This window comes from Mus pahari, chromosome 14 (assembly GCF_900095145.1).
Source record: "Mus pahari chromosome 14, PAHARI_EIJ_v1.1, whole genome shotgun sequence".
Lineage (NCBI taxonomy): Eukaryota > Metazoa > Chordata > Mammalia > Rodentia > Muridae > Mus > Mus pahari.
The window spans coordinates 51,970,180-51,985,733 of NC_034603.1; the positions used below are offsets into that span (position 1 = coordinate 51,970,180).

Sequence of the window (15,554 nt, forward strand, 5' to 3'; positions counted from 1 at the left end):
GTGTTCTATGTCTGTTTACAAGTAAAGTGGCAGACTGTAACCTATTTTGCTGTGGGGAAAGTTTGGGAATGCAGAATGAAAAATGAATCACCTTAAAAAAAAAAAGAATCACCTGATTCTATGATAACAGAATTCTTTTTTAATTTGCTCACTACATACATTTCTAAACATTTGAACCATTTTTATGATATTTGCACATCTTCAGAGGTAGTATGTTATTTTAGGGCTTCAGTGGGAACTTGGAAAGTGTGCTTCTGCAGAAGGGTGAGCTTGAGCCAGGGCTTTAGACCGTTTTATGCATTTGGTTCTGGGAAGAGATTATGTGGCTTTTGCTTTTATTTATGTCTATTTAAATCCAGGAATGGAGGTAGAAAAAGACATTTTTGCCTGTACTTTGGAGATGAATTTTTTTAAATCCTAGTTTAGGCAGTTTTCTTAGTGACCTTTCATTTTGTTCTGTGATTCTCAGTTAGATGACCAAAGAACTCTATTCTTTAAGAAGCCAACAGTTAGAACCATGTGCTTGGAGCGTAGGGTGAATGAGAAAAGGGGCTCCATAAGTTTGGCTGCATGTGATGGCTTTCAGGACAACCTTAGGACATTCTCAGTCAAGGCTCTCCATAGCTAGGGATGCTTTTAATTAACTTCTACAATGGCTTCAAGGCAGGCCTATTCTTCTGTAAAATAAGAGGGCCACTTGAGATTTTAATGTTTTTGATAAATATGTTTTTTTTTTCATAACTTTCTTCTTTGTTTCCATTTCTTTTATTAGAAAGCTCTTAGATTTCCCTGATGCTGGTTGGTGGTGACACTGGTGTATGAAAGACACAGGTGCCTTCAGCAGAGATTTAGTATTGTGCCTAGCACAGAATAAACACATAATAGGCATCTGCAAGAATGAATAAGCTGCCTTCGACCTGAAGGGAAGCAGCATATTTAAAAAGCCCTAGAGGAAGCCGAGCCTTGCTTCAGCATGGAAGTCAGGTTGTAAGCAGTGGTAGAAGTGGGAACTGACCACAGAGCAGCCCCGGCCGGCCACTTCCATGTGACAGTGACTACTGGTGCTTATCTTTGAACTTCATATTCTCTTTCCTTGGTGAATCATAGGAAACTGAGGACCATGTTTATCATATGTTCATTTGTTTATTTAATATTTACTGATATTTATACTGTGTGAATTATGGATACAAAGCAGTTCCTCCTTAAGAAATATATTATCACAATGGGAAAAGACAGATGCATAACTGATGTTTGCATGATATAATAAGAGCCATTATAAAGAAAGCTTAGAAGGCTTCTAAGGATGCCCACTGTGTAGGTCAGAGATGGTTCTCTAAGAGAAGCCCAGTTGCAGCCGTCAGTGGGAGGTATAAATTAAGCCTGTGCATGTTTGCAAACTTATAAAACATGCCCTGCACAACTAATTACCATGTTCATCATAGGAGAAAATGAAACTATCATAGACAGCTGGTCATTCAGGACTTCAGTTAGGATCCATTACTACCAGCCTCTTGCTCTACTACATTATTTGTCCTGACGATAAGAAGAAAAGTTAACTGGTTTGAGTTTCATGTTTCTCATACAGTCTTTGTCCTATAGGCTATAATGAACAATGTCAGGCAGTTCTAAGTAGGGAGGAGAGGTTTGGATTAATCTGTTACTTAAGTGAGTTGTTTCCAGTGAGGGCAATAAAGAGAATAGTCTAATGTCACCTTTAATTAGTTTACAGTGTGTTAAGGAGTTTATATGGCTTATATGTACCAAAATGGACTTGTAATTGATTAAGTCTGACAATTGTATATGTTTGTGAGAGTGTCATCACTGTCATGATTGAGAATTTCTTGTCACCCCACAAGTGAAAGGCAGAGTCTCAATCATAGACTCAGGCAGCTATTGATCTGCTTTCTGTTGCTATAGATTAGTTTTGCCTGTCCTATAGTTGCACGTAAATGAAAGCAGGCAGTTCATACTATTTTGTATCTTACTTGTTTTGTTTAATTTAATGTTTTGCAGGTTCGTCTGTGTTGCATGGACTGTGTGCATGCTCCTTTTCATTGATGAGCAGTATTCCATGAACTGTTAGCATGCTCCCTTTCATAGATGAGCAGTATTCCATAGGCCATGAGCATGCTCCTTTTCATTGATGAGCAGTATTCCATTTTGTAGAGTTAACAAGTGTTTATATCTGCCCAACTATTGGAGTTTTATTTTCAATTTCGGGTTGCTGGGAATAAATCTTAAATGTGCATTCATTTGCAAACCTGTTTTGTTTTGTTTGAGACACAGTCTTACTATGTGGCTCTGGCTGTCCTAGAACTCACTATGTAGACCAGGCTTGCTTTGAACTCACAGAGATCCTCCTGCCTTTGCCTCCCAAGTATTGGGATTAAAAGTATGCACCACTATGCCCAATTATTATTTACAACTCTTCATGTAGATAAATTTTTATTTCTCCTGAGTAAATACATAGGAGTCTAATTGTTGTTTCATATTAACTATATTTTTAGCATTACAAGAACCTGACAAGCCACTAAGTAGTTCCCGTTTTAGATTCCAGCAACAGTGTATATACCAGACATCTTTCTTCAGCCCGTTCCTTACTGCATAGTTACGTTGCTTTTTTCTGTCTAATCCAACTTCATCCCAGGGCTTGACAAAATTGAGTTTCAAATCTTGTATCTTGTACCCACAGGTTTTGCCTCTCTTAGTAGGAAATACAGTTCTCAAACCCTGATGCTTTTAATTTTTAATTTTGTGGGTATGTGGGTATGAGTGGGTGTGGGTGTAGGTGTGTATAGGTCAGATCAGGTTTTTCAGACCCAGGCATTGAACTCAGGTCATCAGGTTAGGTAACAGGTGTCTTTACTGGCTGAGCTATCTCACAGGCTTGAGCCTGCTCCTTCATTCCTCTTTCTTACTCTGATTCGGTCTTTGTCCCTAATCCAATTTTTTAATATTGTACTCTTGCCCAAATCCATTAAAAGTATGACTAATTATTTTATTTCCAAGATGTTGGTGCTGCTGTCTCCCACATAGTAACTTTGCCCTTTGGTATTATAGAAGAGCACTTGGGGTTTGACTTTGGGGCCTCTAAACAACCTATGATTTGTATGCCTAGAATAAGACCTGGCTGGCAAGTCATCGGAGCACTAATATTCCTGTGAGATGTGATACTAAGGATTCACTTAGCTGGACAACCTTCAGGCTTAGGACAGTACTTAATTCTGTTTTAGACATATATATCAAATTCATAAATCTTGTGCCTTTATTTTAGGTCCAGATATGTGAAAAGAAAAAATACACACACACACACACACACACACACACACACCTTTTCATCCCAATCTCCATTTGTATTCAGAGTGTTAGGAATCTATATTTTATGTGCTCATACATAAAGTGCCTAGTTTAGTGTTATACAACCTCTGAGCACTCAATAAATATTAATTGAATTGAAATAATGGCATCCCTTATAAATATTCATGAGCAAATAAAACTAGCTAAATATATGGAGTATGAAGTACTCTTCTAGAAATATTTGAGTTAAAAATGATTAAAAACTGGTGTGGTGGTTTTATTTTGTGACAATCCAGCAATTGTCGGAATTCACAGTATACTAGAGAGAAGTATATATAGTTTAATATATAATTTAGTAAAATATAGTGATTTTACCATAGGCTCTGTCTTATGAGCTAATAAGAATTAACTAGATGAATGGATGAAATTTACCTCTGATAAAAATAGTTGAAGCTTTTGTGTGACTAATACTACTTACTGAGCACCTTCTTATGAAGGGGACTAATGCATGATTAAGTGGTAGAGGTTTGATCTGGTCCAAGAACAAGAATCATCTCTAGTGCGCAGCTGTTTCTTGACTTAAATACTAGAGCTGTTCTGTCTAGTTAGTTGACATCATTTTTTTTTTTTTTTTCCGAGACAGGGTTTCTCTGTATAGCTTTGGCTGTCCTGGAACTCACTTGGTAGACCAGGCTGGCCTCGAACTCAGAAATCCGCCTGTCTCTGCCTCCCGAGTGCTGGGATTAAAGGCCTGCGCCACCAGGCCCGGCGACATCATTTTTAATATCTGAGATTCAAGTCACTTTAGAAGATAAGTGCTACCTACCACTCTGTCTCTGAGACGTGAAATTTATACTGGACTTTGTTGTTTGTTTTAACTAATCCCAAACTCAGCACACCCTAGTACATATGGCTGGTTATATATCACTATTTTAGAGTCAGTTAACCATTGGGAAGGGACAGCACCAAATTCCAGTGTCATGGGGCAAGTCTCCACTACTTAGCATTTCTCTCACCCGCAACTATTTTTCAAGAAATAACTTTTGTGGAAAACGATGCTCTAGGCAGCTATTTCATTTTCTGTCTCTCTCTTAATTGTCTGTGCATTCTGTTTCTCCCCCCCCCGCCCCCCCACAGATCATGTTTCAGGCATATGGAGACAAGCAGGGACCACTGCATGGAATGTTAATCAATACTCCATATGTGACCAAAGACCTTCTTCAATCAAAGCGGTTTCAGGCACAGTCCTTAGGAACAACATATATATATGATATCCCAGAGATGTTTCGGCAGGTAAAGGTCTCTGACGGGCGGGGGTTCTGAGGACACGAGCTTTCCCTGGATCTTACTTAGGTACAGCTTTGCCTTGAGAAGGGCATTCACAAGGACAGAAGATATTTTTACCCTATTCTAATTTCTATTTCATTGATGGTTTTAGTGACTTTCTAACTCAAATGCTGGATGGCTGTTTATGAATTAGCAGGTGGAATGGTAAGAAGAGAAATCTCAGGTACAGGAAAGTAAGCCTATACCATGTGTTATGCCCTACAAGGACTCGTATGAGGAGTCACATGTGTATTATGTCTGTGATCAAATTAGAAACAGTAAAACTGAGGAGTGGAACTTCATATTCCTGTTTTCCAGGATGGTTCCTTAGCCTAAGCTAATATGAGAGTCAATATAGGTAGCATAGACAAATGGATATAGCAAAATATATAGTTTAAGGTATAACTTCTTTTGTAGGAGATTTATTATAGTTGAATTAAAACTAGCATGAGAAAAGTATGGCATTATGAAGGTTTCCCCTATATGAAAATAAACTCCTTGATCTTTATGATGGTGAACCCTCTCCTATGCTGCAGATTTTTCCCATCAAAAGTAGGGAGGCTTTGGGGGGATATATCACAAGCAAGATATAACAAAGAATAAAGCATCAAAGAATACTGAGTTTCTTCATTTAAAATATCTTCATAGAAGTTTTTGAGTCTTTTAGTCAATGCTATCAGTATTACCACATTTGAATCTTAATGTAATATTTATCTGTGGTCTTGTTTAGTAGTCTGAGGTTCCTGTAGTATTTAGAACAAGTTACCTTTATGTAACCATTATTTATACCATTGTATCTCAAAACACACCTGCCTTCACTCAACACCTCTGCTGTATGTCATCATTAACCTGACAGCTACGTGTGCTTCTAACTCCCTTATCAATTAAAGGGACACAGCTAGGACAGTAGGACAGTGAGCTGTGAGTTATTTTGGCTTTAGACATTTAAGACAAGAAAGCACGGAGCTGAAGTGGTTCCTGCTTCTAAACAAGTTGTTTTATTTCCATAAGAAGTAGGACATGGAAATCTCGAATGATTTCATAAATGCAGAGGTATGCATGTATTCTCAAATTTGAGAATAAATTGATCTGTATTTATAGTCATACCCATCTTAACTAATTTCCATGTGTGGGCCTATCACTGTTAAAAGTAGTGAAGGGATCTTCCCTTAACCTACAGTAGAAGCCTGGCCCTGGCTTCCCTGGGGTTCCTTGTACTAGCAGAATATGCTGCCTGCTTTTTAAAAGCAATTTTCTGTTGTCAGGTTTCCCTAGGATCCCCGCCTTCCAACACTTGGGAACACATACTTCTAAAATGAGATACTCTTTATTTGGTTTTATTGCTTTTGTTTTGTTTTGCTTTGCTTTTTGAGACTCACTGTAGCCTTGGCTGGCCTAGAACTGGCTATGTAGTATGTAGACTAATCTGGTCTAGAACTCACAGAGATGAGCATGCTTCAACCTCTCGAGTGCTGAGGCAGAGATTAAAGACATGAGGCACCACACCTGGCCGATGCTGTTTGAGTTTTTTATTTTACTCTCCCTGCGATGGTGTTAGGGCTTTGTATGTGGTAATGCTCCACTGCTTTTTCAGACTCATTCAGGAGTTTGACTTTGTTGGATAAGTACCTGACTTTTGACCTACTAAAAAATGGTCTAAAAATGGTTCTAAGTATATATTTGCTGAGAGTGAAGGTTGGAGCATTTAGTCCAAGGCTCACACTCTCCCTAGAGCTCTTGGAAAAGAAAGCAGAGTCAGTGACTGAGTTAGACAGTGATTTTTATTCATGTTGAAATGTTAATTGTCACTGATAAGTCAAACTTCTTTCTTCCACTAGTCGCTCATCAAACTCTGGGAGTCCATGTCCACTCAAGCATTTCTTCCTTCACCCCCTTTGCCTTCCGATATACTGACGTATACTGAACTGGTGTTGGATGATCAAGGCCAGCTGGTCCATATGAACAGACTTCCAGGAGGAAATGAGGCAAGTAGATAAGCCCTTGTCCCTTTCCGGGTCTGTGTCCACTAGTACCAGCCTTCCATGAGAGCTGGCATTACACAGGAGGATCTAAGACTCAGGTGGGGATCAGGACAATGTTTTGGGTAGATTTCCTCAGTGAGAGAATGGACCAAATCAAAGAAATTACTGTGAAATTTTTAGATATGATAATGGTATTACGATTGTGCTTTTTGAAAAGGGGTATTTTCTGTTGGGCTTACATACTTTAAAGAATACTAATGTTTTGATTTTGCTTCAAAATAGAAGTGAAAGCAAGAATGTAAGTGGACCAAGATTGTGAGTTGATAATTGAAGATACATGAGAATAGATTATTTTTCTTTGTTACAAAAGTTTGGAATTTTGAGATCTTTAGGTCGCTTTTTTTATACTTCAGTTATTAGATTTGGTGATATTTTGAGCATGGTAAAGAAGTTCTTCCTAAAGGGTTCAGTCAGAGCCAATGGTTTAAAAGAAAAGAAGCATAAAGCCTGTTTGTTTGTTTGGTTGGTTTTTATTTGTTTATTTTTGAGGTAAGATCTCATTCACTATATTTGCCTGGGTGGCCTGGAACTTACACATAGACCAGGCTGGTTTTAAACTCTGCTTGCCTTCTGATGTGTGCTACCACTCCTGCCTGATTTTGATAGTTATTAAAAACTTAAAAGTTGGGTAGATAGGGACAGGGAAATATTCTGGAATGACTTGGGGAGAAAAATAATATCAAAATATATTTAAATTTTTTAAAAAATAAATATGTTAATAAAGTATTAGCTATTAAAATTAATAAAACTTTTGAAAATAAAAAACACATTTCTAGCCATGTGTTGTGTCACACACCAGCATTTGGAAACTGAGGTAGGAAAATTAGTTCAAAGTTAACCTAGGCTATATGACTCCCTGTCTTAAAACAAACAGAAAGCATTTTCTAAGATTGATAACCTTTCTCATATAGTACCAAATAATAATGACATAAAGATATATTCTTGTGTGTCCCCTCATCTCCATGTAGTAATAGTCATAAGATTTTGATTATGCTTCTAAGGTACAATTGTAGCGATGATAAAAATATTAACACACCTAAAAATACAGATTATCACAGATTCAGATAATTCCTAGCTAAACTTATTTCTTAAAATAATCCTTATCTGGGTGTTGACTATAAGAAGCTACCTGATCACTGGAGATACTTGAATTTTTTTCCATTATGTTCAGTATCTTATTTTTTGGTTCTTTGGAAATAGGGTCTCTCTATGTAGCTCTGGCTGTCCTGGAGCTCACTTTGTAGAATACACTGGCCTTGAACTCTGTCTCTGCTATGATTAAAGGCATGTGCCACCAAGCCCAGCTTCTATATCCTTTTCTAAAATATTTGTTTTCTGTATAAGGTTTATGGCTTTTCAGAATAGGCAGCAAGAGCAGGTGATTTAGTTCTAAGATGGAGACAAGCACTGGACCAGATGGAGAGGCTTAGAGTAGTAGGAGATCTTCCTATCTGTGCCTCAACAAATGGCAAGAAGATGGGGTAGAAGCGCAGCTGTTGCCGAGAGTAAATGCATATGCATCGACACACAAAGTTGAAGCAGAGCTCTGTATCTACTGTATGGCTTCTGCTTGCAGGCCCCTCAGCAGGAAAGAAATCTTCGTTGTGTTAGTCTGCAATTTTGATTCATTGAATAGCTATTGAGGAATAGAACATGCCCTTGTGAACATGGGCTGAGGGTAAAACAGTCTTAACTAATGTCATTAAAACACTAAATGAGATTCTTTTTTTTTTTTAAACCACGTGAAATGCTAGCTGCAGTGCTGTGTGAAACCTCTTGCCACAATCTTTCTTCTGCTTTCTCTCTGTTCTCATTCTGTGTTTGAGCGAATGGAGACTGGGGGAATAGTGAAGTCCCAGAGGGACAGAGCTCTGTTCTTGCTGAAATTACAAGCACAGAGCTGCCTGGGCATGAACATGTAGTGTTTACTCTGCCAGTATGAATACAAATAGTCTTATTATACGGAACTCTGTACCCAAAGACCACACACACACACATACACACACGAACAAAAAAAAATTAAAGATTTTTTTAACCCCTTTAAGACCTAACAAACCTTAGGATAAAAGGAGCGGCTACTGCCATGAGTGGCAGTGTACAGTGGTAACCATGGGTTTTCCTTCACCCAGTAGTTTTGAAATCAGAATGCTAACAATTTATGAAGCTAGCCATTGCTCTGTATCACCTACAGAGACAAGTTTGTCATGAGCCTAGCACTCTACATATTACCTAAAGAATAATAGGAGAGAACAAAGAGAGCTCCTTCTGATGGGATTTGGAGCAAACCTGTCCTTTGCCAAAGAGAGTGAGCATCAGAACAGAGCTGTGAGGAACAGTTTTATTTAAAAAGGAATAAAAAAAATGACCTGTTAATGTTGTGAAAGCCAAGGCTCAATGTAAATGCATTGATGCTACATCACATTAAATCATAATGTAATGTTCTCCAGAGTGACAGCTCTACCAGGTCATCATTGTGGGTGATAGTGAATTACCCTGAAGTATTGGAGTTTCTGGGTTTAAAAGCCAGCACATGGATTCCTGAATAGTTTTTCCATGAATTGAGATGCTTCTCCCCACAGCCAGAAGCAGAAAGCATATACTTATTAGACCATTGTTACCTTGTTGGTCAGCCTGTCTTCCCCTTTCTTCCTAGGATAGTAAATAGGTAAAAGGTGATAGGATCAGAACTTGGACCAATTCAGTTCCATTTAGTTTTAGGTAACCTGTTTGCTGCTTTAGGAAGATATTGGCTATTTCAGCAGAGATGTGACCTGCGTTCTGAACACTTGTACCTGTGCTAAGAGCACAAGAAATAGCTTTTCTGGCTCTGTGTTAGCTTACTCCTTCCTGTTTTCCTGCTGTGCCTTCCCCTATCAGGAAAGATGTAACTAAAGAAGTACCACCTAATTCCTCATGAGAAGTACAGGAGACTTTCTTCTCATTGTGAGATTTGAATGGCATTGCATTTAATATGAATTTAGAGTGGGAATATGAATGATGTGGACCAAGTCTGTGAACTACATTACTTGCAAATAGCTCTAAAGATGAGTTGCCTGGATTTTCTTAATAGTTTCAAGTAAAGATGAAAATTGAGGAAAATGTGATTGCAACAGAGACTAAACTGATTTCCTTTCTAGCTGCCCCAGTGCTGCAGTGATGAGCACTGTATGTAAATACACAGCTAGATGAATGTGCACTGTGGAGCCTCTGAGAGATGCAGCTATCCATCCAGCCTGCTTTACTACTTCTGTTTTGAGGAGTCAGTGTCATCCTTCTGCCAGTTTGCTAACCTATTTTGATCACTTGGTAGAAGCTATAATTGCAGGTGGGAACATTTTGAGTAACACTTCCAAATGTAGCATAGCTGCTTTCTGCACTAAACCCAGTTATTAAAAAGCTCAGGCTAAGATCAAGCCAGCAGCTGCAATGGACTTGACAGAGAACAACTCACTTTGCCTTCTAGGAAAAAGAGAAATCCTGGCTTTCGTGTTTGTGTGTGTGTGTGTGTGTGTGTGTGTGTGTGTGTGTGTGTGTGTGTTGTTTTACGAGACAGGGTTTCTCTGTGTAGATTTGGCTGTCGTGGAACTCACTTTATAAGCCACAGTAGTCTGGAACTCATTGAGATTTGCCTGCCTCTGCCTCCCAAGTGCTAGGATTACAGGCATGAGCTACCACCACCACACAGCTGTTGCATTCTTAGTTGTTTTGAAATAAATCCACTGGTATTTTATTTGTATATTAATTACAGTTACACTCGGTCAGTGATCTATAATGATGAAAATGTGATCAGGAAGCAACTCTAGCAGTAGCTTTAGTGCTGGTGGAAACCGAATCCCTAGAACATGGGTTTTTAACATCGCTCTTATCGTAATGAAAAACTGGAAATGAGAAAACACTATGCTTAGAAGTAGTCATAACAATGAGGTATAGTATATAGAACCCAAAACAGGAATGATAATAATAGACTACAGTCCTAGCATGGCCTAGGAAGTTTTCCTTCAGGTTTGTTGTTGTTGTTGTTGTTGTTTTGGGAGAAAAGTGTATTGCACATCTACTGCATCTCAGTATATGGCTCCTGTTAGGGAACCGGAGTGGCTCGGAGGCTTTGTGTTTCAGATGGGCACTAGGTGTCAGGGTTTTCCCTCCTCTTCCCGTTAGTAGAAAGACAGGCTTTTTAAAGTCTCCTGCCTGATGAAGCAAATCCACTTGTTTCCTTCATTCTTCTTTATTCTTTACTTTGTTGTTGTTGTTGTTGTTGTTGTTGTTACCATGGTAGGTTTTTTTTCTAATGTTCCTCTTGGAGTTTTAACTCTGGTTCAATTTAAAGACTAATGGCTATCATGGTTGATATATTTATTTACTTTCTGCTTTATGTTCTCGGGGTAAAATGGTGATGAGAGTGGATATTAGGAATTCAGCTTTGAAACTATTTAGCATACTTATATCAGTATTTAAGTACCATTGATTGTTTATAGTGTGCTATAATCCTATTTATTTATTTTGTGTGTGTGTATGAGAGAGAGAGAGAGAGAGAGAGAGACAGAGAGGGGTGTGTGTGTGTGTGTGTGTGTGGTGTGTGTATGCGTGCGTGCATGCGTCAGAGGGGCAGAGGCAGAGGCAGACTGTATGTGTGTTTATGTGGTACACAGTGGAGATCAGACTCCACCTGGGGAAATCCATTCTCTCCTTCAACTATATGGGTTCCAGGTCTCAAACTCCCGTTAGCTGTCTTTATGGCAAGTGCCTTTACCTATTGAGCCTCTTGCCCAACCCTCTTGTATTTTTTTAATTATAAAATACTTTAGACAATATAGAAAAATATTTTTTAAAAATGAATTAATAAACACTCCATCAACTACGAACCACTAAGATCCTACTGTTGTGACTGTACTTCTCACTTCCAGACTATTTCTTTTAAAAGTTCTAATTTGAGCATAAAAAAAAAAAGAATGTTTCCTAGCATTTTGGAGGCAGAGGCAGGCAGATCTTGTGAGTTTGAGGCCAACCTGGACCACATAGTGAGTTCTAGGACAGCAAGGGCTATGTAGAAAGAAAGGGGTTGGGGAGTGGAGAGAGAGAAGAAAAAAAAAAAGAATGTAGTAATAGGAAAAAGAAGTTGAGGAATCAAAATAAGCCTAGAATCTTAGATGACATTCATCAGTAGATGTGTTCAGACTGCTCTGAGGCCAGGCACTCTCCATACTTAACAAAAAACTGGCTGCTGGGATGCTCCATTGTCATTGTCAACCTAACTGGTGCTGTAATCATGTAGATTACTTCTGTCTCAGACTAACTTCTGAGGTGTTTCGAGATTTATCTCCTGAAGGAAGTCGCTTCCCTGAATGTGATGGCCATTTCCCATGGAATAGGGACTTCCACTGAAGCTCTCTGCTTCCTGGCCACAGACACCATGTTACCAATTATACCCTTACATCCAGGTCTTCCCACCATGTTGCAGTGTATCCTCTCATCAACCCAAATAAAATAAACTCCCCTTAAGTTTGCTTTAGCTGGGTGTTTGGACACAGTGATGAGGAAAGGAACTGCTACATCTTAGCTTAGCATGGACTCAAATTCTCGTGGAACCCATTATTGTCTAAGAGTGCCTGGAGTCTGTGTGTGTGCTTGTTGGCTTGAATACAGAAATGATTACTTGTTTCTCCTGAACATGGGACCCAGATATTTTTCTAGTTTAACACTGTTTTTATAAATTATTTTTTTAACTCAACCTCAAATTAGCTTCAAGATTGTGAAGCTTGTCTGGATAAATTCTATTGTGTTTTCTTTAAATCTTTTGAAATTAGTTTGCCTTTTAAAATGGTGAATATTAAAAGTCAGTGGTGTCTTCTTAGATATGTATTAGAAAAGTAGCTCATTTGACTTGTACCGGCCTGAAGATGAGCTCTGAAAAAGCCCCTAGAGAAGCAGAAGTCAGGGCTGGAGAGATGGCTCTGCTGCTAGAGGCAGACTCACAACCAAAAATACAAGAAAAGCAGAGAACCATGAACTCTGAAGTTATCAGGGAATCAGAACCACCAAGCTATGCCTGAAGGAGGGAGAATGTCTTTAGTAAACATGAAGTCTTCAGCAGATGGGGGTCATATACCACTAGGTGTACACAAATACTCTTAAGTTATATTTGGGTACAAAGCCTTATTTTCTATCAAGGGCTTTAAGAGGAGGAAGAAGAAAACACTGACTCCTTCCATAGCAGATGAAGCTCAGTGATAAAGTGCTTGTCTGACATGGACAAGGCTGTGGGTTCAATCCCAGCCTCAGGACCTTGCAAGGTAGAAAATCTAAATATAGAAAAACATATATTACATGGTATTTGAAAACATTATACTCTTTTATCCTTAGTCTAAGTGAGCATATTTGGCTCTATGCCTTTGTCTAAAATAATCTTCTGTCCCTTCAATTAGAAAATGTTTGAGGCTAATTTTGAAAAATAAGTTTGTCCAAATGGAATTACTACCAATGAATTTAAAATATTGTGCTTTTGGGTACATATGCTTTTCTTAGAATTCCTTCCAAATGTTTCCTGTCAGCATTGGAGATTTCACATCAGGTTGTTTAGTTGGTTTTGACTGAGTTTGTTTAGCTGAAAGTCCTGAAGTTCTTGTTGTCCAATAGAGCAGGACTTTTCCTTGTTTTGTCCAGATTTCAGTACTAGAGATGGCCCTCAAAAGAATACTCCTGCCAGCTGGTTTTATATATCCTAATTTTTAAGATTTTCCTAGGGGCTGGGAGATGTGGCATAGAACACTGTGCCAAGAAGCTACAGAGGCATCTAGAGGCAGCAGACGACTCCCCAAAATGAGGAATGATACACCAGAGATGAACATCTGTTTGTGTGGTTAACAGGCAATGCTTCCAGAACTACAGTAGCACTACTTAGTGAACTTCTGTATCAGTTAACCCTGTGCTGTATTTCTCAAATACTACTGTCTATGTATATTCAATTGTGTGTTTCAAAAAATTACATTTCTGAGTATAGATATGTAAATTTGCTATGGTTTCATGTATGTAAATACCACAAGGAGAAATTGTTCCCTAGTTTAAGATTATTATTGTAATCTTTGGTTATATTTTCATAAGGTTGAAATTTTTCATATAAACATAAGTTTTCGATTGTCAAGAAAGTTGTCTTGAGAGCATGTGATTGTTGGACATTAACACTGGCACATGATGTTCTTGCAGATTATATAGCTTGGAAAGGCACTGACTATCATTTTCAGCATAATTTTCACAAACAGGACAAAATAAATCAAATATCACATTGCCTTAAAATATACCTTTTAAACTTTTCTTGTTTTTTGTTATAGTTTTATTATGACAATTGCTTTTGATAGTTTCAAATAAAAAGTACAGCTTTAATTTACTATATTTATATTTAAAAGGGCAAAAGGTAAAAAGAAGTTCATGTTCAAGTTCATTCTTTCTGGGTCTTGATTCAATGCCATTTCAGCTGTGACAGCCTAGGGTTCTTTGTATTCTCTCTAGAGTCTTGCAAGTAGTCGTCTTTCAGGCATTAAGCAGAGTTAGAACACTGGGGAGTATAGGCTTTAACATGGGAAATGACCAGACATATCCTCAGCCACTGGCCAGCCTGTGCCTCAGTCTCCATGAGAAAATGTTATTACTGCCGAGCTTTAAGTGTAGAGAGAAGAAAGGCAACTGTGGCAAAGATCCCCTATCTGTTCCCACAGCCTGGCAGGAGCTGACAGGTGCCCCATTATACCCTCAAAAGTAAACCCTGTCATGGTTTGCCCCCCAGCTTTTTCTTCACATTTCTCTGTGTTGAGCTTACTGTTACAGCTTTATGATAACAGCAGCAGCAGCTTTGGGAAGTGCCTGTGTGCACTTGAGCATTCTAGTCACACTGATAGTACAATTAATGTTGATGTCAATTTTGGTGTTAATTTTGGGTCATGATTAGTGTTGACACTGTATGTCAGACTAATGGCATTTATGGGGACCACCAGAATAAATGTTAATATTATCATATTTTTTAGTATCTGTTATAGTAACATTAAACCAGGGTCCTCCCAGGAGAAAAAAATACATATATGGATAGATAGATAATGCCTTTCTCTATTGCTGGTGTTATTCAGCGAGAAAATGACATCTCAGGGCAGAATCCTAATCACTGTTTGGAGCATCAGAAATAATGATCACCTCTGATCGGAGGTTGTGAATAATTCATTTGGTTTGATTTTCACGTCCTGTCCAGTGATACTTTTCAAACCAAATGTGTTTCTACAGGAAAATAATGGTCCCACTTCTTATGGAAATACCATGGCACAAATCATTTTACCCACATAAAAACAGCTAAATAAGACTGTTCTCTTCTGCTTGCTTTCCCTCCCTGTTCCCTCCTCCCTCATTTGAGCATGTTTATTCCAGGATCAGAGTGTGGTCAGAGAATTCTTTTCTTTCTCAGGACTTGCATAAGGAAAATAAGCACTTATTGTTGCTCCTCTCTAGCTCATTCACTGTAGCTCTTTTGGCCAACCTCCCCTTTTCACCTTAAGATGATTAGTTAGCTTGAATTGATAACCCTAAGCCTAAGAAACCTGCTCACTGGAAGTTCTGTTATGAAAAAAATACATATCTGAAATTTAGTATTTTAAAAGTTACCTGTGGCTATCAACATCAATGAAAACATACTTTTCAGTGATAAGTGCATAGGACTACTTGGCTACAGTGTTGTAGACAGGATTTGGCCAGGGAAGAGAATGCTTGATGCTGCCAGAGCCCGGAAGTCTGCTTGGAAACTCATTAAACACAGACCTGCCCACTCAGGCAAGCAGGCCACAGTCCTCTTCAGGCTTCTGTTCTGGAGTTTCCTCTCCCTCTCCTCTCTCCTCTCTCCTCTCTCCTCTCTCC

The 15,554-nt window shown here is 38.6% G+C and overlaps 1 protein-coding gene across 9 annotated transcripts in view; it reads left to right on the plus strand.

Moving 5' to 3' along the window:
- Acaca (acetyl-CoA carboxylase alpha) overlaps positions 1-15,554 on the plus strand; it is a 271,090-nt gene that overhangs the window by 184,890 nt on the left and 70,646 nt on the right. For all 9 annotated transcript variants that reach the window (XM_021211498.1, XM_029546021.1, XM_029546020.1 and 6 more), the window contains 2 exons: positions 4,435-4,590; positions 6,462-6,608. In XM_021211498.1, coding sequence (XP_021067157.1) covers positions 4,435-4,590; positions 6,462-6,608 — 303 coding nt within the window. The remainder of the gene's footprint in view (positions 1-4,434; positions 4,591-6,461; positions 6,609-15,554) is intronic.